Source organism: Cajanus cajan, chromosome 1 (assembly GCF_000230855.2).
Source record: "Cajanus cajan strain Asha chromosome 1, NIPB_CcT2T_4, whole genome shotgun sequence".
NCBI lineage: Eukaryota > Viridiplantae > Streptophyta > Magnoliopsida > Fabales > Fabaceae > Cajanus > Cajanus cajan.
Genome location: NC_138517.1, coordinates 11,079,607 through 11,106,989, shown reverse-complemented (window position 1 = coordinate 11,106,989; position 27,383 = coordinate 11,079,607). Strand labels below are relative to the sequence as shown.

Sequence of the window (27,383 nt, the reverse complement as noted above, 5' to 3'; positions counted from 1 at the left end):
TATTTATATAATTTTTTAAATATAATTTATATATTTAAATATAATATTTATTTATATATAATTTATTATAAATTTTAGTTATATAATAAATATTTTACCTTTGTATTTATAAAAAAATAAAAATAAAATAGACTCTTGATGTAAAATTTTGTTCATGTCAATATAGGTATGTTAATCAAGTTAACTCTAATTATTTTGACGAAAATAGAAGAACCCATTTTAAACCATTAAATGCCTAAAATCTGCTGGCAATTCACGACTCACCTAACGTATCCATGGTGTAAAAAAAAAAAAATAATAATAAAAACTTATCCAAATATTCTTGACATATAATAAAAAAGTTATTTTAATTAAAAAACAATTAAAAAAATTCTCATTCAGAATAATTATTACCATTTATATATGAGGAGAATGTCCTTATTTGAATTTAATTTTTTAATATATTTTTGAATTGTTGTTTTACCTAATTAAAAATAAAGATGTGAAACCTAAAAATTAATCATTGCTAAAATTTATTTATTTTTAATATATTATTAATTTTACTGATAAAATGTGAAACATAATTAACCTATAAAAGTTTTATATAAAAGTATTACGTGTATTTTTTAATTTTTACCTTTTTTATTCCTTATTTATAGAAATATATATCATTTCCTAAACACATTTTTTGAAATGACGTAAAAGTGACTTTTGCTTTCTTTCTATATTTACAGAATATTTAATCCAATTTTTATTTATTTATTTTTCACACCAAGTTTTGGATTGGTTCAACTTGGAAGAAGACGACGTGGTGTCTGGTCAGGTACCACTTCAATTCTCAACAACTAATCCCTTTTTTTTTTTTTTTTTTTTTTTTTTTTTCTGTTTGGCCACTGAGAAATTTTTTCAACTATTTTCCGTTCGGATTTTCGCCACTTTCCGTAGTGACTTCGAAAAACGTCACAATTCAGAATCGCCGTTTCGCTGATGGTGTTTTCTGTGCTTTCAAACTGAGAGTGAGTTCAATCTCCCTAAGAAAGTCTCCAAGGTGTGAATTCGCGGTAATTGTTCGCAACAGGAATATGTGAGTGTTACTGTGTTTGCATTTGGTTGCTCCATTACACAAACCTGTTGTTGTGTGAGGGTGAGGATGTTGTTGTTTTATAATGTGGACACATCGGTGATGTTTACTTTGGGATTCTGTGTTGTTGTGTGAAAATCAAATCATCTTGTTTGAACATTATTGAATTTTCAGATTGAGGAGTGTCAGAACCACGCTCTCTAATTCACTTGTTTTAACACATTCTCTGCCATTGATTATATCTTTTTGAAAATTATGAAATCACGAGTGGGATTTATTGGATACGAATCAGAAGTGAGACCTATAAAGCTTTTGTTATTCCTAGTAAATTTCAACCAATAATTTTGAGTTCTCTTTTTTATCCTTGAGAATCGAACTCGATATCAAGGGAGTTTACAGCAGCTCAGTTATGTTGCTCAATAGCTAGACCCCTTGTTTTTGTAGTGTGGTTAAAATAGTGATCAATGTAAAAATCTTACACTAGAAATGGATATAACAACTTAAGCAAAGTCTTGTAGAACAAAATAATTAGTTATATATGAGTTTGTGAAACCTTTATTTTAGAATAATGCAAACAAAAGTAAATAGCTAAATAGAGTATATACATTGAATGAGTGAGTGAGTGACAACTCTAGTAATGGAATAATAAATAAGATAAGTTCAAAAGTGTTCTTTCAATTCCTTTTCATTTAACAATTTAAGCTGATATGACTTCTCAAATTTTTCACGAGAATTGGTGAAAGAAAGGTCGAAAAAGAAAAAAAAAATGGATTGTTGAATCGTATGGATCATGTCGATAATACGAAACTGTATAGATTCATCCATATATTGTAAGATATAAAGTCATTTAGATTTATCTCATGATATGTATTGGTAGGTTGCTGAATTGTATTAAATCGTGAATTGTAAGATTCTGAAAACTATGATCCCCGCTTCAATGCTACTCTCTAGATGTAGGTACTTGATATTGTATTTTGTTTGAATTCCTTTCACAAATATACCCTTTTCTCAGCATGAATTGACCTGCAACTAAATGGCTCATTTACGTAAATGATCCCTTCTTTGAGTGCTCAGTATCACCTGTCTACTAGGACCATTTTGAACTGTCATAGGATTTTTTTTAAAAGAACCACATAAACTTAAAAAAAAAAAAAAATTTAATTTTTTATTTTTTATTATTATTTTTTTACTTTAAATGCAATAAAATAAGGATTTGATGCAAAAACATGGCGTATGGGGGAAGTTGAGTTACTTGAGTAGATATAGCTGTTAACGCTTACCACTTTCTTATGCATTGCCTGCTTTGTTCTCTCTGCAATCTGACTATGTTTCTTGCCTGCTTAATTTTTTTGTTTATTGAATGAAGCTTCTATTTCGTGACCTGCTGAGGATGGGGGTGGAATTGTATGTTTTGTTGAGATTGTATATTGATGTTAAAGAATAATAACAAAACTATGTTCTGTATGTAACTAGGTCATAATTGTGGAAATTGTGAAACTTTACCTTTAGCTTTTTGTGTCACACATGGGAAAGAAATAGGGAGAGGGGATAAAATGACCTTTTTTTATTTACGTTTTTTTTGGTAGAACAGCTTTCATTTTCATATTTATTTTCACTGACATATGACATCTGTCAAAAGCAGTCCAAGTTCCTTAATGGAGAGTTCTGAAGAGGAGAATGAAGGAGTCTCTGGTAATCATGTTCCTAAGGAACTGCGTCCTTTAGCATCTGATGGTGTGAAATTTATAGATGAAGTACTCGATGGTCAAAATGAACGTTGTCTAGAGAAGTTCCGCATGGATAAGCATGTATTCTACAAATTGTGTGATATACTGCAAGCCAAGGGTTTATTGCGTCACACAAATCGAGTCAAAATTGAGGAGCAACTGGCCATATTTATGTTCATTATTGGGCATAATCTACGGACAAGAGCTGTTCAAGAGTTATTTCACTTATCTGGAGAAACCATTAGCCGTCACTTTAACAATGTTTTGAATGCTATAATGTCAATTTCACTAGATTTCTTTCAGCCTCCTGGCCCTGGTGTTCCTTCAGAAATATTTGAAGATTCTAGATTCTATCCATATTTTAAAGTAAGAAGGCTAAAAATGAATTTTATTACTACCTTGTATGTGTTGATTCCATCTAACTTTTTGAATATTCCTTAATAGGATTGTGTGGGAGCAATTGATGGTATACATGTACCAGTTACTGTTGGTGTAGATGAGCAAGGACCTTTCCGCAATAAGAATGGTTTACTTTCACAGAATATTCTGGCAGCTTGCTCATTTGACCTCAAGTTCCATTATGTTTTGGCTGGATGGGAAGGATCTGCTACAGACTTACAAATTTTTAATTCAGCAATCACAAGGGGGAATAAATTGCACGTACCTGAAGGTAAAATATTTATCTGAAGGTAAATATTTATTTGTAAAATGCAATTATGATTTGGGTGGTAATACTGTTGGAATTCTTTCTCTTGACAATTGACATCAACTTTTAAGCTCTAACTCTATAAGTAAAAGTGATTATTTGTATGATATGATTGGAAGAACTAAACTTTTGTGCTAAGTTCATATCAAATTTCATTCTTGTACCAAAAGTTTTGTTTGTTTTAACTTTGTCCTAAATAAATGAGACCAAAAAGTTGAAATGTATTTTGGCCAACTCTGTCAACTGGCTAAGAATTTTCTTCTTCTTCTTTTATGTTTTTTTTGGATAAAACTAGTTAATTAAAATTCATTATATATTGCCTATGTAGCAATCCCCTAAAATCTAACTCTTGTTATGGAAAAAAATCACTTCAAATTCCAATTTTTTTTGGGTTCATTATTATGAAATTTCGCATGGTATGATTCATTACTTCTTACTGAGAAAGAAATTTTAAAAGCAAAAGTCTCTTTGTTTTCGTCTCTATTTTGTTTCTCTGACTTCTTGCACTGTTTGTACTAGATTATTCCTTCTCCCCCCAAAAGTGGAGATGCAATTCCCCACCATGAAAATACTAGGCATCAATCTTCAAACTTAATGATATTTCTGCTCAATTTTCCAATTACTCTGGATATTTATCCCTCAAGCTTCTTCAGTCCATTTCTTGCACCCTCTGTGAATCTTTTTGGCTCATTGTTAGCCCCTATAGTTGTCTCTGTCTTTGGCAAAACTCAATTGGAAGTGAGATGATACTGGAGCTGAGCTAAGCTGCCTAGTCAATGAAATTCACCATGGCTCATTTTTGGTTTTTCAGAATTTTATGTTCTCTCTACAAATGTCCATTCATTTGGTTTGAAAAGTAAAAAAAAAAGAAGAAAAAAGAGCATAGTGCATTTGGTCGGAAGGGAATGAAAGGAGGAGAGTTTATTTTAAATTTTACCTTGTTTTATTCAAAAATTTGGAGGGGAGGGGAAATGAGGGGCCAAAATCCCTCTTCTCCTATTTTTGGACTATTAACTAAATTGCCCTCCTCCCATCCCCTGCTTTAATATTTATAAAGATATAACGGTAGTATTATTTATATTTTCCCTCCCCTCCCTGGCTGGCAAACAAGGGGACCTCGACCTTCCCTCCTCTTCCCTGTCCTTATCTTTATCCAACAAAAGAAGGGACTCTCTTCTCTCCTTTTCTCTTTTGAACTAAACACACCCAGGAATTTTTTACTACCTATCCTTTAACTGCATTATTTTTTTATTTTTATTTTATGTTACTGCATTAAATTGAAGTTAATCAAGATAGTACATTTTTCATTATTTAGCTGATGTCAACTTTTATTTAGTGGTATTTGTGAGAGATTGATAGTTAGGACTTCGGAGATGACAATGCCAAATGCCACCTTAGGTGATTGGTGACATATTTCTATTTTGAAGTAGTAACTAAAGGAAAATATTTCAGCTTCCTTTCTAGTATTCAAGACTTTACTGATGCAAGTAAAACTTGTACAACGAAAAAATGAAACTTGATTCGAACTTGAAGGAAATGATTGATTATTCCCTACGATTAACCACACGCTTATATGTTATAATGTTTGCTTCAAATATTAGATTGAAACACTCGCTTATGATACAGGTAAATACTACATAGTAGACAGCAAGTATCCAAATGTGCCAGGTTTCGTTGCCCCATATTCAAGTACTCCCTACTACTCCAAGGAATTTCCCAACGATTACCACCCACAAAATGCAACTGAACTGTTCAATCAACGACACTCATTATTAAGAAATGTCACTGATAGAACTTTTGGGGCCTTAAAGGCACGATTCCCTATATTGATGTCTGCTCCATCTTACCCATTACAAACACAAGTGAAGTTAGTGGTGGCAGCATGTGTATTACACAATTACATTCGCAGGGAGAAACCAGATGATTGGATTTTCAAGATGTATGAAAACGCCTCATTTCCAATGGAGGAATCACAACCCCCACTAGAGATGGAAGTACCACCAAAGATGAATGTGGAGACCCAGACCCAGTCATCAGATCACACTTTTGATGCTGAAGAGATTGCATTTGCTTCACAGTTAAGGGACTCCATTACTACTGAAATGTGGAATGATTTTATCAATGATTTTGGCCGCATGTAAATTTCTTTAGTTAAGCATATAAGATTAGGTTAGGTTTGATTTTTTCTCAGGATCCAAGGTATGAGATGTTGTCAGTTTACATTGACATTTTGTTCATAAAACAGAAATATGCCTGTCGATCACATCTCATCATATAAATTTTTGCATTTAATTCTCGTAAGATGGATTATACGCTTCAACAATGGTAGATAAAAGAAAGTTAATTTTAATTATGGTTGGAGTATTTTCATTCAGATTTTCAATTGCAGAATTTTCTTTAAATAAGTTACCTTTTACTTTAAATTTTTGCAACTTTTATGATCCAAAATTCACAAAATTGTTTGGAAGGTGCTTCTTTGCTTTGTGTACATCCTCTTGTCACCCACCATGTGAGAGGTCTTGTGGGAAACCATCATATTAAATGTTCATACTATGGTTCAAGCCGAAAGGACATACAGTTGGTTCACAGGGTACTCAAATGTTCATGGGACCATACGATTACGGAATACACCGACATGAAGTGAAGGTACATACACAGAGAAGTGACTTGGCTTGAAAGGCGAAATATGTTGTTGTAATGTTATGTTCTCAGGAATAGGATTCAGGAATTTCTGGCACTTGATTTAGTGCATTTTTATTTGGTTTTACATCCAAAATCTCCGTTTAAAAGAATAATCACTTTAATTTTAACTTGCATCTGCGGGATCCTATGGCAACAAATATATTACCAAACAGACGGATATTATAGTATTTCTCATTTTCTTGTTGGATTTTTTCATTGCAAGGTGACAAGCCATGAATTTCAAAACATTTTCGATATGAAATTACCAATGCCAGTTCTATACAAACAACTCAACAGTGTTGCTAAAATTTATTTTCTATATTTTTTATACTTTCTTATAATGCCATTTTTTTTTCCACTCTAAGAAATTCAGTGAACTATTTATTTTTAATCTAACTCGGATTTTTTCTTAAATAGATCCCATGATATGTTGTACACCTTTATATTTTATTATTATTCATTTCTATTTCAGTTTAATGTTTCTATAGTCATTTTAAAATAAAAATTGAATAGATTGTAGTTGAATAGATTCTATTAAAATTTAACATTTCTAACTTAATTTTTTTTAAACTAATTCTTAAATTAAATATTTTTTCAGAACTAATTTCCATCGAAGTGTTTTTTAAGACGTTGCTATAAATATAGGAAGGAGAAACCAAACCTAAGACATTGCACTATTTTTTTTTAAATGGTACTTTAAAACTTAAAATAGTAATGTGTTTTCAAATTACAAAAGGCCTAAACCTTTCAAGAATGAATGAGCCATATTTGTGCCTGAAACTTTTCACATGAATCCCCAATCCCCCAATTGAACTGTAAAGTTAAAGATAACTCATATTCCACGTGAGATTAGTCTGAATTAAAGGGCCACATGAGTGTGAGGTGCTAAACCTCGTGCGCTATGTATAATGGCATACCCTTTTTCCCACTTTATGCAATCTTGTGATCTATGTTATATCTTAAGTACTATGTTGCCAATTCGACAATGTTAAACGAGTTATAAACAACTAACAACATCATAAGACCACTTCACAGGTGAATTTTATTTTATTTAATCTATTCTAGTTTAATCCCAAGGGTGTCTAACCAATGGCTGCATGGAGTTAATTGGGATGATGGTTCTAGAAGGTAATAACATTAAGATTTAATTTACCTTTTAGTTGGGGATATAGATAGATCATAAATATATACTACTAGTTGGGACATTACATCATGTTGGTGTCCCTTTCAAGCTAACTTTGGTTTAAATTGAAGATTTAAAGAATCATTTTCATGTAATTTACTTAGACTTTATGTTTGATTCCATGCCAAATGGATGGTTAGAAAGTTTGGAATGAAAACGAGTCCAAAATAACTTTTAGCTACTAAAAGAAATTGAATTACAATGTCTTTTTTTTTTTATATATATATATAATGATTTTAATCTTGATATTATTAGTATAATTTTTTATACTATGAATATATTATAATTAAATTCTTTAGTATCCTCAAACAAATAACTTTTTTATATTTCATTCTATTTTTACTCTTAATTCTTCATTTTAGTTCCCACTTATTTAAACAAGAGTTATGATATAAAAACACCTTTATATACGAAGCTCTATGGATTTTATTTTTCTATATCATTTATTATATTTATATTTCTCTCACTTTTCCTCTCTAGATAATAAATAACATTTGGTGTACATTGATTATTTTCCGTTAAACCCTTGAGCTTTGTTACAACTTTCAAGCATCATTAGCTACCATACCTACTCCAATTCGAAGTCTTCAACTATTCTACAATAAATCTTAATGTGCTTTAATTATTGTACCTGATTAGTCTTGACATATTTTATTATAAATCAATGTTTTTTGTGGACAAAAGTTAATAGAGTTTAATATTTAATTGATCTCCTTAACCTTTTCCTAAAGCGTAGTATAGTGGTCCATATTATAATTCATTTTTTACAGCTTACAAACATCATTGGGTTATCTCTCTACTTCCATTGAAAACTATACAATATCCTACGAAAGATCTTAATCTTTCGATTATTATTTCTGGTTAATTTTCAACCTTTAATTATAGACAATTTTGGCTGGACAGAAGATCTAACGTTTCAGACTTTAATATTAAATTAATCTGCTTAACCATTTTTAGTGCATTTTTTTTCCTATTATGGATATCTCCTAATTCACTTAGTCATAAACTAATGTTACTTGTAATACTGTGATCGTGGTTAGTCGAATAAATTTTTACATACGACAGAATAAGTGTCTAACCTTGTGACAAATTCATCATGTTAAAATGTTTTCTATTCACCTAAGATTACTGAAGGATATTAAACTATATAAGAGAATAACTTAGATTTATAGGGAATCCCATAAAAAAAATTGATTTGTTTCTCCTTGTTATTTCACAAAGCCAGATAGTTTACTTAGAGTTTGCATCTTCAGCTCAGAAAAGCATCTCAAAATTGTCTGTAAGGAATTCATTTCCTCTATAAGAAATAGTCCTGCAAGAAATCACACGTAGGATACACATTTTCCTTTACCTCACACAGCTACCATACACTGCATTCAACTGTTCTGCACAAAAGAGTAAAGAAAAATTTGTTCTGAATCAGAGCAAAAGAAAACTTGAAAGACAATTACAATAATTGAGGCATCTTACCAATGCATTTTTGACTTTTCCCTCAATCTTTTATCAAATGTAACCCATAAGAATCTAAATAAGTTGGGAGAGAGGGAGAAGGAAACTAAGCAATCAGAAAAAGCATTACTATATTAGGTCTTAGTTTGAGTCATCATCAATTAGGAAATTCTGTAATGCCTTTTGTAACACTTGTTTCTATATAGATTGTATATTCTTGTTAATTACAAGATTATTGTTCTTAATCTCAATCCTGCTACCTAACTCTCTTTTACTTTGACTTCAAAGAACAGTCAAAATTGGAAGGAAAAAAAAAGTGGCAGTGAAGTTTTGCAGGCATTTAACCTTAACCCACCATTGATAGTGATAAACTGATAATCACCCAAAACAACAATCATTTCAAACATACCCCTTTCCTTTTTATTTGATCCCCAGCATGCTTTTTCATCCATTCCTTATAGTGCACATAAACCAACAAATCTCAACCTCAACATATTCTTAGTTGCTATAATCTATTTTTCCCAAAAAACGCCAAAGCGAGTTTCTCAGTCGCAACACAACAATGTTGGATCCAGCCACTGAATTGGTGCCACCACCATCTTCACCCACTATTTCTTCCATTTCTTCCTCTGATCTTGACACTGAGGTATCATCAAATTCACATTCATTGATTCACATTCACACATACACACACTTTCAAATTTCTAAAAAAAATTCCAATTTTTTCAACACCCCAGAATGTCAAATTTCTTTATTTTTACCTTTTTCACGAGAAATTAATTAAAAGTTTTATTTTTTATTTTTGGGGTTTTGAATTCTAGTCCACCGGATCCTTCTTCCATGACAGAAGCACCACATTGGGGACTCTAATGGGAGTCAACTTCCCAACCATTGCATTCAGAGTCCCATCGCAGAACCGGAACCCTAATTCTGCCGCCGAGGCAGCCGGAGGCTCAAGGAGGATCGCCGCCGCAGCCAAGAAGAAGAAAAAGGCTACCTCCACCGTGACGGCGGCGGAGAGACGGCGGAGGTGGTGGCAGCTCTGCCGCGACGGCGATGCTAAGCCGGCTTCGCTGGGCGAGTTTCTGGAGGTGGAGCGGCGGTTCGGCGACGGCGCGTTCTACGGCACGGCGGCGGAGCTCGAGGGGATGGTCGCCGGCCACCAGCAGAGGAACGGCAGCAGGGTGCTATTCGCCGATGGGAGGGTTCTTCCGCCGCCGTCCGACGTCGACGACGGAGCTACGGCGGCGGAGAGTCTCTGCAATATGTTTCCGGTGTCTCTCGCCGGAATCTGCAGCGGCGGTGCGGCTTAGTGTTGCTATATAAAGCTTATTTTTATTTCTATTTTTTAATATTTATTTTTGGAGAAAGAAAGGAAAATTTTTGTGGTTTTATTTTTAATTTTATTAATTTTTTGGGGTTGTTTGGTTGTTAACTAATTGGAAGATTAGGATTCTTTTTGTCCGTGGTTTACATGCAAAACGCATGCTTTTGGCTTTTGGCTTTTGGGCCTTTTACTTTTTTCTCTTTTTCTTCTGCTTTTGATAATTAGGGGTTATGGTGGTCCATGTCATAATTATATATTAATACATAGGCATTAGAGGGTGATTGGTCGTAATCATATGCTTCATTTACGCCAAAAAATCAAAATGATTAGAAGCAATGTGTTTTACAAACAGATTTTGGTTGTTGGTAAAATCAGTGTCCAAGTAAGTTTAGTAACTGAATAATTATATACTCATGAACATATATTTTTGTGTGTTACAAACAAAATGCTTTTGTTACTTTAATCTAATGAATCTATCATTAGCAAGTGTGTCATACAAATAAGAAATAACAAGATTTATTAGACATAAATTAAGTCTTTCACGTATTACTAGAGGAATTAAATATTGAAAAATAGTTACATTTAGCACATGAATATACCTATTGACAATCAGTGTCAATTCTTTACTAAAACCCTAAATCAAAAAATCATATTTCATACTGCACTTTTCTAGTTTCATTTTTGCATAAAACTAACACTTCACTCTTCAAGTGTATAGATCACAAGTCCAAAACTTACTTTGCAAGCATATTTCTACTTCAATTGCATCATTCTATTTTGATCCACCATTTTTGTCTACATTCTTTAATAAACTTGTTCTCTTTTTTGTCTTTAGCTTCCATTATTCCTCTCTCTTTCTCTCTTCCTCCCAGCAGTGGATTACTCACATTTTCTCCAGTCCCCACCATAATCACTCTCTTCCATTACTCCATTGCAGCGCAAACAAAGGGTCACACATCAACTCCAAACTGCAAATAACTTGTTGCAGCAACATCTCGATACACTTTAAGAACAAATTTTGGGTTCAAGTCCTTCCATACTATCTCTTGTATGCTCAACAACATCCCTTTTTCCGCAGTTCATTTTAGCTTCAGTTTCTCAAACAACTTCATTTTCCAACTTCCTCACTTGATCCTGGCCATTCCGCATATTCAAAGGTAGCAAAGGAGAGTCTGCCAGAGAGAAAGCAGTATTAATTATTTCATTGAGAATAAACTGACAATAGGCATCTCCAATGACACACCAGATATTCATTAATATGCTTATACAGGTTATATTTTTTTTATACATACCGATCCAAATTGTTCCTCCAGCAACAAGAAAGTAAAGTTCATTAATTGGTGTAAATATGTACCAATAAGAATAAATTTTATATACATTCGTTATGTATCTTCTCCACCCATAGAAGCCATGACAAGGTTGATTAAATAGAGGACAGCTAGATAAATCAAGGTAGAGGTCTAGAGGAAGACATAGGAAAACTTTTTAAGAGACTACACAAAAGCATACATGCTCAGTCAAATAACAGTACTACTTCCAATCCTAATTATAAACAACACAGAACAAATCATCAAGAGCAAGAAAAGTAATAAGTTGGTTATTTTTTATTAATTATACAATATATTCAAATTTTATTCCAAAAATATACTTTGCTTTTAAGTGGTTGTGTTATATTTAACGTTACTTATAACTTATAAGTGAATACATGCGGAATAGAGTTAACAAATAATTAAGGGTATAAAAAAAAACATATCCTCAAGTAATTTTAAAAACTAATGACTATTGCTTATAATTAAGGGGAAAAAAAGTTAATTTATTGCTTATAATTAGGACCAGAAGTAGAATGTTTTACTAAATTATACAAAAGGGCGGCTAATGCCCAGTTGGAACTGGTTTTTCTGTGATTACCTCTGACTTATGGATCCCATAAACCCAACCTTTAAACGAAGAAAGTGTCAAACGTGAGCTAGAAAAAACCAAGTTTTGCTTTGGGTCTTGAAGTTTGACACCTTGACTTTAAAAACTTCAATTATTTGTTCTAAAATAGTAATTAACCGGAAATAGCCCATAACATAAAAAAAATAAATCTGGCGATACTTAAAAATACTATAGAAGTTAAATTGAGAATTACCATTCTGGTAGTGTCACATCCTTAAGAACAAGATTCTGCCATTTCTGAATTTTGTTCCCATAGATTGTAATGCATTTAGAATTCAAAACCTAACAAGGTATGCTGCATATTTCCTGCAGTAAGAGAATCGGGCAAATTTAACTAAATAAAACACAAATATACAAAAGAAGCAATGGGTTGTGGTCTTGTGGGTATGCTGTATGTTTAGCAACAGGCACATCTCCTCCTCGGAAGACATTCGAGGGGTATTAAAATGTTTAACCTTTCTCAAATAAAGCAAGAGTGTCACTAATAATTTGGAGATCTACAAGAGCTTTATTTAGGATAATGACATTTCACTAGGATCATGTAGTACAACATGACAAAGCAAGATAATCTGACGTAATAATATTTAAGAGCAGGAAAGCAAGAAAACCAAATAAGTATATAAAATCAAGAGACACAATGGCTATTTTCACCATATATGCCTCTAAAGTAAAGGAAGAGTATGATCACTTGCACAATATACCATTACAGCTTGAGAATTTTGTATGCTATGGACATTTGAAAAGCAACCTATGCCAAATCTTATCAATAACATGAGAATTTAGTATGCCAAATCTTGTGCACTACCAGTTTATTGGACAAAATGGGACAGATTTTAAAAATTTCCCGATATGCTTAGCTACTCGAAGGCACAGATGCTCTACTAACAACTAAAATATCATTCAACTTTTGCTAAAGCTAAAATGCAACCCATGCCACTTCATAGAAAGTAGTTAAACCATATCTTAAATTGCTTCACTTGTGCACGCAGGTAGTATATGCATAAAACTAATGTTATTCATTTAGGATATAAAAAACTTATTCAAGAATAAATATATACTACCTAAAATATTCTCACAGAACATTGATTACCTCAGGAAAGCACTACCTTTCACGAACTTTACTTTTGGGGATGACAATCCAAAATTAAATGCATCAATGCATTTTCCATTGGGTTCAACCTATGTGGAAGCTGCAACAGCGACACATAGGGTCTCTCCAGGTCATGAGGGCATGCTAGGTCCAGAATAGATATTCTCCTGATCAAATTTCCTATCCCTACAAAAATTAATACAACTAATTCAATTAGAACCAACCCTGTATAGTTTACATACCAAAAATATTTGGAAGAATGTAACAGAAAACTATAAGTATCCTTTAGAAACCTTAAAAACAGGGGCAATCAATACCTTCACCATTTTACGCCACATGCCTTTTGTTGTTATACTACTTTCCTTCGGACAACCCAAAATGTGGAAAAACAGAGGAAAAGTGAAAGAGAGAAAAGAATAAAAGAAGAATGTTGAAGAAGGAGACTTTAAAATTTTGCCCTAACATGACCAACAAAATGCAGTTTCAAGGACTTTTTTGTAATTTCCTTTGATTCATGGACTAAAGTACCAGCACATTATTCTTGAATGGACCAAGTTGGTAGTTACTCTATGACATGGCATCTCCATTTATTACTTCCACAACATTTCCCTCTTATATCTTGCTAAAACAATAATATAGTTGAATCTATCTTACTCCTGCTTAAGTGAATGACCTTTGGATAACGTAATAAAAAACTATTAACATTTCATCTGATTTGATATTGGAAACACTTAATAGGCAGCGTGTTTGCCAAGAAAGATGGATAATAATCATGTAACGGCAACAAATTTATCATGGTAATTGGCAACAACCAAATCATAAAATTTTAATAACATGAATTGAGCAAAACTTTCCAAGAACTTCTTTGACACAAAAGAAACATGCATTTACCAAACATTTAGCCAAACCCATCTTTAGTATGAGTATGAATTAAGTAGTGTATCTCACCAGGTTTTATCATTTGTTCAGATCTCCAGCAAACATTTCTTGAAGTAGTTCCCCTGCTTTACCATTTGTTATTTCCATATGAAAGCCCACTACTTCATGGAACAAACCTTCTAACCAGACCCCATTGGTAATGGTGTCATATGTGACAACTTTCACAACAGAAAGTTCAAACAAGAATGCTGAAAAATCTCTAGTGCAATCCTCAGTCTTTGATTTATGTAAAAACTATAAATTAGGCAATGGGAACCTATCAAAACAAATTATTTTTTGCACCACTAAATTAAAATAGCCACCTTGTCAAGATACTGGCTATTGCAAAAAGAAGCATCTAACAATATTAGTAACTTGTACGTGATAGATGATCATCCATTATCCTGTATACCACCAGTGAGCTCCCATGCAGATGAGATTCTCATAGATTCCTAAGCCAATTATAGCAAAAATATGAGTTAATATATCAAGAACCAAACTGTTGCAAGACTTATATCTGAAGAGATTTAAGGGGCATCATTCATCCTTTTAACCTTGCAAAATTCATCGATCAAGATGCAATGACTAAAACCACAAGAAGCCAATCCCCAATCAAACATTAGGTTTAATATACAACATGTTGTATTTTGCAAAAAGCATCTAACAATATATTATAAGTTATAACATTAACTGGTGGACCACCATCATGCATCAGTTTGAAAAGCTCCCACGCATGAGAAACTCTCCCTGATTTACACAGGCCATCTATGAGAGAATTATAAGTTACAGAGTCAGGAACCAAATTTCTGTGATGCATTTCTTTGAAAAGGTTCATGGCTTCATCAATCCTCTTACTCTCGCAATATCCATTAATCAATATGTTATAACTCGAAACATTTGGAGTCAATCCCCTTTCAAACATTAGGTTAAATAATTCAATTGCCTTGTCAATATGCTGGATTTTGCAAAGAGCATCTAACATGATATTGTAAGTGATAACATTAGGGGATGGACCACCATCATGAATAGCACTAAAAAGTTCCCATGCATAAGAGAATCTCCCTGATTTGCACAAACCATCAATAAGAGAACTGTATGTTACAATATTAGGAACCAAATTTGTGTAATGCATTTTATTGAAGAGGCTCAAAGCTTCATCAATCCTTTTACTCTTGCAATACCCAATAATCAAGATGTTATAACTCCAAACATCAGGTATAATACCCCAGTCCACAAATGTATCAAACAACTTTCTTGCCTCATCCACAATATTGAGCAAGCAATATCCACTCATCAAAGTATTGAAAGTAACTACATCTGGTCGCTGACCTCTGTAAATCATCAAATTACACATATCACGAGCTTCTACAAGCATTCTTTTTTTACATAATGCATCAATTAATATATTGTATGTATAAACATTTGGGTTGACCTTTTTATCAACCATATCACATAGCAGCCGAGTAATCTCTCCCCACTGCCCCAAACTACAAAAACCATGAATTAGACAAGTGTAAGTAAAAATATCAGGATCTATTCCCCGGCCAACGATCTCCAAATATAAACCATGCGCATCAGTTACAAGTCCATCTTTGCACAAACCATCAATGATCATGTTGTAGATAACTACATTAGGCTTAACCACTTGCCCTTCCATCTTTTGCAGCAACTCAAAGGCATCCCTTGTCAGTCCTATTTTACACAACCCATTGATCAAGGTCCCATAACTAACTTCATCCAACCGAAACCCTTGTGCCACCACACTGTCATGAAAGTCCAATGCTTTCCTAACCTCGCCATTGTTACTAAGCCCTTTCATGAGTGTGGTGAAGGTTATGGCATTGGGCTGATAGCCCCTCTTGAGAACCACACCCAACACAGAAAAAGCAAAACCCATGTGACCCAAGTGGCAGTAACAATTGATCAAAATACTCAAAGTGACTAGAGAAGGGGTGATTCCTCTCAAACCCATTTGTTTAGAAAGTGAAATAGCAGTTGGGTAATGCTTCATTTTCACTATTGACCCTAAAATCATGTTAAATTCTACAATAGATGGAAGAGGGTGCATAGTGATCAAGCGCGTGAATAAGGCCACGGCATCATTCATGGCATAAGACCCAGAATTTGTTTTTGCATTTTGTTTTGGGGAATCAGAGAAGAGCCTCAGAAAGACAATACATTTGGGAATGGCATACCTTAACCTTGTTGTCGTGACAGTGTGCGACATGGAAACCTTCTTTCCAACGATGAAGAAGATTGGATTTCTTCGGTGCTTCCATTCAATGCCTCTTCGCAGACTTTGAACGAAGAATGGGTTCGTGTGAATTTTGCAAACCTTGTTATGGTATTGATTTTTTTTTTCTTCTTAAATCCAGTTTTATTTTTCTTCTCTTTTTAAATCCAGTTTTCACACTGTAGTTACTAGTTTCGGTACTTGTAATTCTGGTCTCTAAAAAAAACAAATTATTACAATTTTTGTCTTCTAATTTTTAAAATTAAACAATTTACATCTCATTTAAAATTAAATAAAAGATATCATGAGTGCATTTCTTAAGAGATCTTGTATGGCACGCATCTAACAATAGCGGATTTATTTGGATTTGAGAAAAAAAAATGGAATTCAAACTAATTAATTGGTTTATTTTAGATTTTTTTTTCTAATTCGAACTAAACTAATGTGATGTTAATTGAACAGGTTAATTTAGTTTTATTATCATATATCAAATGAAAAAAAAAATTGCTTTAGAAAATTATAAATAAGTATAATTTTATCTCAAAATTAATTGAAAATATTGTCATAAACAAATATAAATTCCATATTTAAATGTAATTAGTTTAGACTAATTAAATAAAGTATAAATTATAAAAAACAAATAATAGTTAAATAATTAATTAAATCATACTATTTTATTCATTATACTTGTAAGAGTTTTGTCATATGAGAACTACAAATAAATCTTCTCAACATAACTCTTACATTTATTTTGCAAAGGACATTGCCTTTTTTCTCTTTCTCTAATCATCATTTAAATAAGTAATAGACGCCAAGGTAACAACAAATTGATGGAAGTCAAAGTATTATTAAAGCTTGTATGAAATCATCATTAGATATATGTAAATATTGAAGAAATGACAATTGCATAAATGATGAATAATATTGGAATTTATATTTATGGTAGGACAGGATTTTGGTTTGACAACTTTCCAAAACCCATAAGACTAGTTTGGTGAATAACTCCTCCATAAAACTGTTTAAATTAATTGTGATAGAGTTTTGCATTTCATAAAAAGAAATATCTTCCTCCATCTCCCAAAAACGGCCCCATGAAGTTGAGGAGCTCTTCATCTGTGGCGAACCTTAACATGATCTTTTGTATCAGTCAATTTTGACCGATATATATATATATATATATATATATATATATAACCTACATACTTTTCAAATAATTTATTTATATTTATATGTTTTCCGCAAATAGAAAGAGTTCCGCAAGGATTATCTTTTATTAAAATATAGTAGAACCGTGAGTGGATAACATTGCAGTATACTCATAACTCTCTAACCTTGGAAACAATCCAAACATATTCATATGATATCCACTAACAACTACCAACAGTATTAAATTGCTTTTCCAACAAAAAATTGACCTTCTAGATAATAAATATCCACTATTCCACCCCCTCACATCAAAATTCTAAACATGTTTTGCTGGTATAAAAGATATCCACTAAAGTTGCTTGAAAATTGAGAATGAAGAAAAGATTGGGAAGACAATGCTCCAAGGAAAGAGATGAACTTTTCTGTTAATTTCAACTATAGCAGGAAACAGGCATTGGCTTTGCTATCTCCGCTTGATTTTCTGTCTTATCCTCTTAAAAGCCATAAATGTAACTGCTGCAGAAAGAGAATACCTGACCCATATACAAATGAAAAACTGTTAGAAAGATGCTTGGAACCTCATCATCCGTTATTAGAGTCTGGTTGAATAAACTTTTGAAGAAGTATTTTTAGGGGGTAAAAAAACAGAAGGAAGAAAATAGAAACAAATTTCTCAATAAACTAAAATTGGTTTATGCACAAGTTAAAAATAAGATTTTGAAAAAATTGGTAGAAAAAACTTTTATAAATTAGCTTGTGCAAAAACTAATTTTAACTTATAGAGAAACTTATTTCATTTTTTCTTCTTAATTTTCTCTCTTAAAAGTATTTCTAAAGAAATTTATCTTAGTTCAATAGAAAGATACTTTCTTTCATTGCCTTCACAATGAAAACATCATTTTTAATGATAACTTTAATTTCCACAAGTAAATCCTCCGTTATAAGTAGGTGGACTTAGAAAAAAGGCCTCCAGAAAAATAGAAGAATACAATTACACAATGAAGACTAACATGGAGAGAAAAGTAAGTTGAATACCATGTGAATGTGTAGTTTAGGTGGTCCCCGGGCATGACCGAACTTCGAATCAAGGTATTCACATCCTTGGGCACAGGGTAAGGATTACTTGGATTGACATTTTCGTTAGTATCTTCAATGTAGATAGTATTTTCTGGAAGGCCGCAAGCACGAGCAATGCCGGGAACATCAATATAGAACCACTGGGAAGATCCGGGATCATTTGCTGGAACAAATATGCTTGGTTTCTCACTTCCACGAACCACGCCAACAACTTCTACAGGTGTAACAGGTGGGACCTGATCCTAAAGTTGCACAAAATAAGTTTTAAGTTTGAATTTACAATTCTTCTGGATTAAACAAGATATGGGAAAATGATGGAGAGGCAACCTCAATATTAACAGGAGGCTTTTTAGACCAAATTCTCCACCAAGATCTAGTTCCATCAGCTTGAGAAGGAGAAGGAAGTGCATCTGTCAAATTTTCATCCTGTGAAGCCTCTAAAAATTTGTCTTTCCAACTGCGTGGAACCCACCCTCTGTTGACTAAAATTGGAAAAGCCACACTGGAGGAAACAATACACAACATAAAAATTAAAGAAACTCAGAACAAATAATCCAATTTACTCATTAAACCAGTCGCAGGGAAGTACTCAAAGGTAGCAATTGCTTGCTTATGATAAAGAAAATAAGTAATAACTATAGTTGGTAGTGTGATATAGACATGTTAACTGAGAAACATTGGGACTTAGAAGTCTATGAAATGATGCAAATAAATCCATTATAATCGAAGCCCTAAAAGCTAAGCAATGTTTAGCCAGGCACGGTAGACACGTTGCACCCAACAATAAGTTAATAATCTTTCACCAAAAGGAAAATCTTGAAGTTTAGTTAGGACAAATGAAGACCTGAATGAAAATAATAAAAATCTATTATAACTTATAAGAGAAAGTTGGCATGTAATACATGGTGTAACAACCATCCATTTTAGAAAATCAAGGCAATTATAGCAGTTGATTAGAAAATAAATAGTTGAAATTATGATAAAATACACACCCCTCTTAACAAGAAATAATCAAGGTATTAAAGTCTCAATTATTAATTTTCTAATCAATGGCTATAACTGCACTTTATCCACCAGACTGCATCATCCTTACTTCAGGGAGCCAAGTCCTTAGAATAAATAGTACTATTGAATATTATGAGCAACGTTTTCAATATCAATTGAATTTATTTTAACAAAAAATTATCCTTTAATCAAATGATGTTAAAAACAGGAAGTTTAAATCAGCAAAAGTATCAATCCACTATCTGTAAATAGTCTTACAGTACAAGTGAACAATGCAAAGCCACCTATTCAAAAGGCTTACTGAAAGTCAAAGCCTTAATTACTCTAATGAAGCAGTACCTTCTACTTTAGTGTTGCACTGTATAGAGTTTCCAATTACATTTGACGAAATGTAAGCTCTAATAATAAACAAATCAGGTACCGAAAGAGATTAAAGTTTCTGGTGACTTAATGCATTACTTTCATTGACAAAGCTATTAATATTATGTTGTACCTGTCAGGATAATTGGGAACTGGCATAAGAGGTGTTATAAGATAGTAGCCATTTTCAGTGACTCCTGAAATACTTCTTGAACGTGGTCCCACATAGATAGAATTTTTATCATCAAAATATCCCTTGCACGCCACCTTTCTAAATTCCAAAGAATCTAATTCCTCATTTGATGAATAATCACTACTGAATTTTAATGGTTCCATTTGCAACCTCTTCTCTCGATATTCCAACATTTTAATCTGTAACATTGAAAGACAGCAGGAATTTTCAATGAATCTCATGAGATCATGTAAAATAAACTCAACCCCCAAAACTTTTTTCTAAATATTTACAATAGAAAACTACATCATCCAATATATGCCACCTATTACTAAACTATTTTGATTGTAATGAAATTCTTATAACTTCATGTATTCAAGCCATGATCATAGAGATAGAAACAAAGAAGGCAATAATCCACAATATAAGCCTATAATTAGAAATCTCCTCAGTGGATTAAGACTTGAAAGATGAGTAAGATACACGGGTGAAATAGTAGTATATTCAAAACATGAATAGGAAAATGACAAAATATTATATAATATAGCCTTGATGCATCAAATTTATTGAAGTTACCTAGATCATGAATATCAACAGAAATTGATTCAAAAATGAATGCATCAAATTTATTTGTTGTCAAGCTCACACAACCAACGATAGTTGATACACATTTTCAGCTGCAATAGTTTGGAGAAAGTTCACAAATTGGAACATATGTCAAATTACAATGTACCACAAAGCACACTTTTAGACCATTGTTATACCCCTATTCAGTTACAAACATTTCATTGCAAAAACAATGCAAGTATAATTATTGGGATGGTATTACTCTTCACATTTCACACAATCTTCTCTTAGCCCCGTTCACTTACAAACATGATCCCTTTCCCTCCCCCTTCAACAAAACCAATGGTTCAAAAATCTATGAGTAAGATTATGAGAAGAAAACATTATGTGCAAACAAAACAGATTCCTAACTATTCTGAATCCAATTCCAAAAGGGCACATACCTTTTCTTCTCTTCTAATAATCTGCCAAGTCCCAAGGCCAAATGTGATTGCCCCAGGTAGAAACAGCAACCATCTAGATGCTTTTCCTTTCATATACCAGAAAGAAGAAATCAATGACAATAAAATAAAAAGCTTGAATTTTTATGAAGAGGGACTTAAGAATTGCAAAAACCAAGAATGACCCACGTGAAGAATCGATCGGGGGAACAGAAATCAACACATACTCTGTGATTCAGAAGAAGAGGAAAGTGTTGGGTCGGAACCCGGCACAGAGGAAACAGCGGCGGCGGAGCAGAACGGCCTAACGGCGAGGAAGTGTTCGGAGGTGGCACCGCCGCGTGCGGCGGCGGTGCGGCGGAGATGAGCTAGCATCCCGGCGAGGAAAGGCGACGAAGGCACTGGAACATGCGATGTGAGAGTGAGAGAAGCAAAGAGAGAGGAAGAAGAGAGAAGTTTTTTTTTTTTTTTTTTTTGATACCGAAGAGCGAAGGGTTTATGAAGGTACAATCTGCTGCGCGTGGAGTCATTTTTAGCTTCGGTGGACCTCTATGCATTTGGTTTAATTCTTGCATTGTAAATATTTTTTTTAACGGCAAGAATTACAGCAACTGGATTCGAATGTGTTTTAATCTAATTCACAACACTGGTATATTTATTTGAAATTTTTTATGTAAACATCTTTTTTTTTTAGATTCCAACAGCAATGACTAATCTCCTCGCTACGTTAAGACACCTTAAAAGGTGAGATAACTCTTTATTTATTATTTATTATGATGATAATTGTACGCTCCTTTTTTTTCCAAGTATAAGATAATAATAATTCAGTAATTTTATTTTATTAATTTAAATAAAATTAGCCTTATTTGTCCAAAACTATTTTGTTCTTTGATAAATTACAGTCTTCACGTTTTTTACTTTCACATACTCACATTTTTAACTTTTACATATTACATGCAATTTTAGTGAGTTGTAATCTATTTTTATTTTATGATTCAAATAGCATTTTAAAGCTGAGATTAATTTCTACTGTGACTTCCATTAAATAATTATTATTTTAACATAAATATAATCTTGAGAGCACTAAATCAACTTTTGTGTCTTAGATAAATCTCATTTATATTTATATCAATAGATAAAAAAAAATATTTGTTTTTAATTGTTTTTACTCTCTTCATTATTGAGAATTGAAATCATTTTACTCTTGAACTAAATTTTTTTCTTCACTTTTACATATTATTTTTTATAACAATTATTTGTAAATCAACTACCTATTTATTTTTATAAAGAACACAAATCACCCAAATCTAAAAATTTAGGAATATAAATCATGATAAAAAATTATCTTGAAATAAAATTTGTATAAAATAAGGTCTCATGTGCCATTTATTCACTTCTAATCAAAGATTACTACAAAGCCACTAAAAAAGTGATATATAGATGGCACTGAGATGCGTCATCTCATTTCACAAAACACAAACACATAATACATGGATGGGAAGCCATCTTCACCTAGTTTGTTCTATTAGAAAATTTCTCTCCCTTCATGCTCCTTCTTCACACTTTCATTCTACAACACATATACACATGACACGCATGGGTGAAAGGAGTCATCTTCACTTATTTTGTCCCACTAGAAAACTTTTCCCTTATACTTCTTCTTCACACTTTATCAGGTGGCAAAAAAAACCTATATCAATAAAAAAAAAATTTATTTTATGTATTTTTATTTATTTTTAGTTTATTTATGCGAAAAAACCATATAATTTATGGAAAAGGAAAGTTTGAGAGTAAAACCGAAAAAATAATATCATAACTAAGGAAGCAAGCACTGTTCTCACAATTGAAACGGAAGAGGATCAACGACTTTTTTTTAATATATCAAAAAAAATTTATTTATTAAAATAACTTGGAGCGATTATTATTTACCCAAATAACCTATTTTAAGGTAATGAGTTGTCTCTTCCTCCACTATATTCATCCTAACTAACTACTTGTGATTCAATCTTAAAAATAAGGTAGTGAGTTGTGTTGTGTGATTTTCCCTTTGAGTTTTCACAACAAAATGTCATTGGCAGTGCTAGGTTTAAGGCTTAGGTTTGCTCTCTCTCACTCTCACTTTCTTTCCATTCACAAGTTTCCTCCTTTTTATACCGCAACCCTACACTCTCACGTTCACAATCCCGATGATGCAGTTGTATCTTTCAATCGCATGCTCTTTGTGCGTCAAACACCACCCATAGTTGAATTCAACAAGATTTTAGGGTCCCTTGTGAAGATGAATCACTACCCCACTGCTATTTCCCTTGCTAACAAATTGGAATTAAGGGGAATTATGCCTAGCATTGTTACTTTGAACATCGTCATTAATTGTTTCTGCCACCTCCGTCAAATGTCATCTGTCTTTTCTGTACTCGCTAAGATTCTCAAGCTGGGTTATCAGCCTGATACCTTTACCTTCAATACCCTCATCAATGGCATGTGCCTTAATGGTGAGGTTAAAAGGGCATTGCTCTTTCATGACAAAGTTTTAGCTCAAGGATTTCACTTGGATCAAGTTACTTACGGGACCTTGATCAAGGGCTTATGTAAAATAGGAGAAACAAGGGCTGCTCTGGAGTTGCTTAGAAAGATTGAAGGCCATTCAATTAAACCCAGTTTAGTAATGTACAATACAATCCTCGATAGTATGTGCAGAGATAAAAATCTTGCGGAGGCTAATGATTTGTATTCTGAAATGGTTGTCAAGGGAATTTCTCCGGATCTCATCGCTTACACCACTTTAATATATGGTTTTTGCATAGCGGATCAATTTCAGCAGGCGATTGATTTGTATAATGAAATGATACTTAGAAACATCAGCCCAAATGTCTATACTTTTAATATATTGGTCTATGCCTTTTGCAAGGAAGGAAAGGTGAAAAAAGCTAAAAATGTGGTTGCAGTGATGATGTTGTTTAGTACAATTCTTTAACGGATGGTCATTGCTTAGTTGAAGAAGTGAATACGGCCAAGAATATATTCAACAGAATGGCTGAAAGGGGAGTGAATGCAATGTTCGGAGCTACACCATCATTATCAATGGATTCTGTAAGATTAAAATGGTGGATGAAGCCCTGAATCTCTTGAAAGAAATGCATCACAAAAACATTGGTAACCTACAATTCTCTTATTCATGGTTTGTGCAAATCAGGAAAGATGTCTTATGTATGGGAGCTCATTGATGAAATGTATGATAGAGTTGTACCTGCCGATATATTCACCTACAATTCTTTATTAGATGCATTATGTAAAAACCATCATCTAGATTGGGAATTGCTTTATTCAAGATAATTAGAGATAAGCGGATTCAGCCAGATGGGTACACATACACGATACTTATTGATGGATTGTGTAAAGGTGGAAGACTTAAGAACGCACAAGAGGTTTTTCAGAATCTCTTGATTAAAGGCTATGATCTAAAGGTCATCACATATAATGCCATGATCACTGGGCTTTGTAAAGAGAACTTGTTTGGTGAAGCTTTGGCTATGCTGTCGATAATGGAAGATGGCCGTTGCCTTCCTGATGTTGCAACTTACGAAATAATTATCTGCGCTCTCTTTAAAGAAAATGAGAATGATATGGCAGAGAAACTTCTTCATAGAATGATTGCTAGAGGCTTATTGTAGGAGTAAAACTTGGCGAGGAACTTTCTATTTACACCTCAAGTTATTTTGAATTTTGGTGATAACCAGCCAATGTTTATTTCTTTTGGTAGTTAAATTAAATGTGAAAAAGAAGATGGGTATGTAATGGGCTCACTGTGACTTTACTTTTCATTAAAAATCATATCAGTTGTCGGTTCATTTTGATATTGTAACCATATTAGTGGTAAACTTTTTCGAGACTTGCCATAACTATCCTTTTTCTTTCCAACGTATGTAAGGAAAATGGATGCAAAGGCCTAGTAGGTTGACTCGCGTGTGGGACTAGAGGGAATAATCACAGATAGACACGTGGCAGAAGACATGGAAAGCATGATGAGAGGCAAAGACACACGATTCAAGAATGTAAGCACAAGGCTGAGGGACTATGAGAGGGTTATTCGCTAGTATAAATGCAATAATTGTTTAGTGAGAGGAGGATGGTGTTGTTGGAATTTCTTTTCTCTCTGAGTCAATTTCTCTATCCCAATTGGTCTCTCATTTTGAGAACCATTTCCATTTCTGTATTGCAGAGTTATGCTTTTATGAAATTTCATTGTCTCTGTACTTTCATTCATTTCCATTAATAGAGAACAAATATTCTGGCTCCGTTTACTGCTTCCCTTTTGAGTGCCTCATTATTATGATGAGGTTGTTTTATAATGTTTGTTTGAGGGGATATTTTTATAAGGTTATTATACAAACATACTCTACAATGATAAGATATTGTCCGCTTTGAGATTAAGCCCTCACGGTTTTATTTTTTGGTCATCACCTAAAAGAGCTCTTAATCATTAAAGTATATTTGTGTTATATAAGTTGTTATTTCTTATCTTATTTTATCGATGTGAGACTTGTTTGTATCCCAACACATTACAATGTACTGTAGATCTGCTTTATTTATTTTCAAGGATTTGTATCATGTTATTGCTTCAGATGTCAAAAAAAGCTAGAAAATGTCACGATTATTTGGAATAGGAATACATTATCTCTTTTAGAGTTACAGATATGTTGGGCTTGCCAATGAATGAAGAGTCAGGGGTTGAAGGTTGGCATTTGAATGCATGGTGATTGAGGGCTGGATTTTATATGTTCAATAGAATGTTGGCTGTAAATTTTGTAATTTTGTTGCCAATTTTCTCTTCTCTCTGTCCAATTGGATAGAGAATTTTATAAGTGGACTGCAATTTTGAAGGGATTCAAAATTCAATATCTTAAAATATTTTGTTTGAATATTTTATTGAAGGAAATATGAAATTCTTGGCATTTTAACCAGGTGTTTTTTTTAACCAAAATGACAGATTGAGAATTTCACCACTACAGAAAGAATTTCTAAAATATTTTGTTTTTCTTCTTTACCAGAAAATCCAACTCGAACTTCTTCCTTCTCTGCAAGGATCCATCTTCACTAGGCTTTTGCAGTAACCTTGAACTGAAACCACTATCTTCTCTGCAATGGATTCAATTTTGTTGCTTCATCTTCACAATGTTCATGGCTTCATTTTTGCAGTGCTAGTGGCATCATTTTTGTAGTCTTAATACCTTCATCTTTGTATATTCCTACATCGTGATTTCTTTCATCCTGGTTTGTCCTGTTCCTTGATTATTGGCTTGGTTCAATTTTTCTAATTTTTGTTTGTGTATAATTTGCAAGAGATATGTTATAAATTTTTAGTGTGTAATATTTCCCCTTTATTCTGGTTGTCTGTCAGCTGTTTGGTAAATTGCTGCAGTGGAATCATGTTTTATCATTGGGTGCTGTGAAGATTAAGGTCTATGAATTACATTTAATTCGTGAGTGATTTTCCTTCTGGATTATGATTTTGGTATGCGAGAGTGCTTCTTCAGTTTTGGTGACTAAAAGTTTAAAAGCATCCAGTTGTGGGTACTCCAGGGTTGCCTGTGTACCTTTATTTTAAATAAATATAAACGAGCCTAAAATTTTCTGAACCGATCGAAAAGATGCATCAGAGCATTTCAACAATATAATATTCATATATACACCAACTCATCAAGTCATCATATGTGGCCATTTGCTTATTCCTTTGTTTCTCTAGCTTGATTGCTTCTTTTCTATTGTAATTGCCATGGAAAGTTTTTGATGTTTTAGAAATTTGTAAAAATTTGTCATTCTTACCTGTGTTTTGATAACTATTATCACTTTCTACTCCAATTGTGAGCTTCATTTGTTTATCTCAAAACTTAGGAGATGAACATTATTGAATATAGTATGATATTGAAAATCATTGTGATTTTAAATTTTTCTAAGCTTTTGGAGAAGTTTGCTTGACCAAGGAAAACTAAAATAATTTTTATAAACATATATTTATCTCTTATTATTCTTTTAAAGTTCTAAATTTAATTTTTAAAATAATAAAGAAAATATTACTCTATTCTTTGGGCATTGAGCTAGTATACACACTAATTAAACTATACAATACCATAATAGATTTTTTTCTTTATAGAAAAGAGTTAATTACTTATAAACTGTTAGTGTAAAGATTTTTTATACTGATAACCAATTAAATCTTTTAATTGTGTCATGTCACTGTTAAAAGTAAATGTGTTTATAGTGACATGGCACAATTAAAAGATCTAAATGGTTGTCAGTGTAAAA

The 27,383-nt window shown here is 32.8% G+C and overlaps 4 protein-coding genes and 1 pseudogene across 10 annotated transcripts; 3 read left to right on the top strand and 2 right to left on the bottom strand.

The window, feature by feature from the left end:
• The first annotated feature begins 690 nt into the window (after positions 1-690).
• Positions 691-5,794, top strand: LOC109804504 (nuclease). Of its 6 annotated transcripts, none has more exons than XM_020366347.3 (5): positions 691-802; positions 925-995; positions 2,703-3,153; positions 3,232-3,457; positions 5,120-5,794. In XM_020366347.3, the coding sequence occupies exons 3-5, from the start codon at positions 2,716-2,718 to the stop codon at positions 5,632-5,634; spliced, it is 1,179 nt and encodes a 392-aa protein (XP_020221936.1). In that variant the 5' UTR covers positions 691-802; positions 925-995; positions 2,703-2,715; the 3' UTR covers positions 5,635-5,794. The 6 variants fall into 6 exon arrangements, with proteins under 6 accessions (XP_020221936.1, XP_082930974.1, XP_020221934.1 ...); XM_083074848.1 differs by having other exon boundaries at positions 925-1,027; XM_020366345.3 differs by having other exon boundaries at positions 925-1,040.
• A 3,200-nt stretch (positions 5,795-8,994) lies between these two features.
• Positions 8,995-10,324, top strand: LOC109804463 (uncharacterized protein At3g17950). The gene is made up of 2 exons (XM_020366291.3): positions 8,995-9,453; positions 9,629-10,324. Exons 1-2 carry the CDS (start codon positions 9,370-9,372, stop codon positions 10,118-10,120), a joined length of 576 nt encoding a protein of 191 aa, XP_020221880.2. The 5' UTR covers positions 8,995-9,369; the 3' UTR covers positions 10,121-10,324.
• Positions 10,325-10,627: 303 nt separating this feature from the next.
• Positions 10,628-16,630, bottom strand: LOC109803654 (uncharacterized). Of its 2 annotated transcripts, none has more exons than XM_020365328.3 (4): positions 14,111-16,630; positions 13,163-13,348; positions 12,266-12,378; positions 10,628-11,306 (listed from the first exon to the last, which is right to left on the bottom strand). In XM_020365328.3, exon 1 carries the CDS (start codon positions 16,305-16,307, stop codon positions 14,706-14,708), a length of 1,602 nt encoding a protein of 533 aa, XP_020220917.2. In that variant the 5' UTR covers positions 16,308-16,630; the 3' UTR covers positions 10,628-11,306; positions 12,266-12,378; positions 13,163-13,348; positions 14,111-14,705. The 2 variants fall into 2 exon arrangements, with proteins under 2 accessions (XP_020220917.2, XP_020220918.2); XM_020365329.3 differs by having other exon boundaries at positions 13,179-13,348.
• Positions 16,631-17,565: 935 nt separating this feature from the next.
• On the bottom strand, positions 17,566-21,566 carry SURF1 (Surfeit locus 1 cytochrome c oxidase biogenesis protein). Its single transcript, XM_083074861.1, has 6 exons — positions 21,308-21,566; positions 21,084-21,169; positions 20,035-20,273; positions 18,864-19,038; positions 18,495-18,778; positions 17,566-17,992 (listed from the first exon to the last, which is right to left on the bottom strand). Exons 1-6 carry the CDS (start codon positions 21,453-21,455, stop codon positions 17,923-17,925), a joined length of 1,002 nt encoding a protein of 333 aa, XP_082930987.1. The 5' UTR covers positions 21,456-21,566; the 3' UTR covers positions 17,566-17,922.
• A 1,510-nt stretch (positions 21,567-23,076) lies between these two features.
• Positions 23,077-26,450, top strand: LOC109804377 (uncharacterized; annotated as a pseudogene).
• Positions 26,451-27,383: the final 933 nt, after the last annotated feature.

What these genes read in the sequence shown, in the direction of transcription:
- LOC109804504 (XM_020366347.3), top strand. Translation starts at nt 2,716, where the DNA reads ATGGAGAGTTCTGAAGAGGAGAATGAAGGAGTCTCTGGTAATCATGTT. An exon ending in GATTCTATCCATATTTTAAA is followed by an intron (nt 3,154 to 3,231) that starts GTAAGAAGGCTA and finishes ATTCCTTAATAG; the next exon opens with GATTGTGTGGGAGCAATTGA. An exon ending in TAAATTGCACGTACCTGAAG is followed by an intron (nt 3,458 to 5,119) that starts GTAAAATATTTA and finishes CTTATGATACAG; the next exon opens with GTAAATACTACATAGTAGAC.
- SURF1 (XM_083074861.1), bottom strand. Translation starts at nt 21,455, where the DNA reads ATGCTAGCTCATCTCCGCCGCACCGCCGCCGCACGCGGCGGTGCCACC. An exon ending in GTTCCCAATTATCCTGACAG is followed by an intron (nt 19,039 to 20,034) that starts GTACAACATAAT and finishes TGTTTCCTCCAG; the next exon opens with TGTGGCTTTTCCAATTTTAG. An exon ending in AGCCTCCTGTTAATATTGAG is followed by an intron (nt 18,779 to 18,863) that starts GTTGCCTCTCCA and finishes GTGCAACTTTAG; the next exon opens with GATCAGGTCCCACCTGTTAC.
- LOC109804463 (XM_020366291.3), top strand. Translation starts at nt 9,370, where the DNA reads ATGTTGGATCCAGCCACTGAATTGGTGCCACCACCATCTTCACCCACT. An exon ending in CCTCTGATCTTGACACTGAG is followed by an intron (nt 9,454 to 9,628) that starts GTATCATCAAAT and finishes TTTGAATTCTAG; the next exon opens with TCCACCGGATCCTTCTTCCA.
- LOC109803654 (XM_020365328.3), bottom strand. Translation starts at nt 16,307, where the DNA reads ATGTCGCACACTGTCACGACAACAAGGTTAAGGTATGCCATTCCCAAA.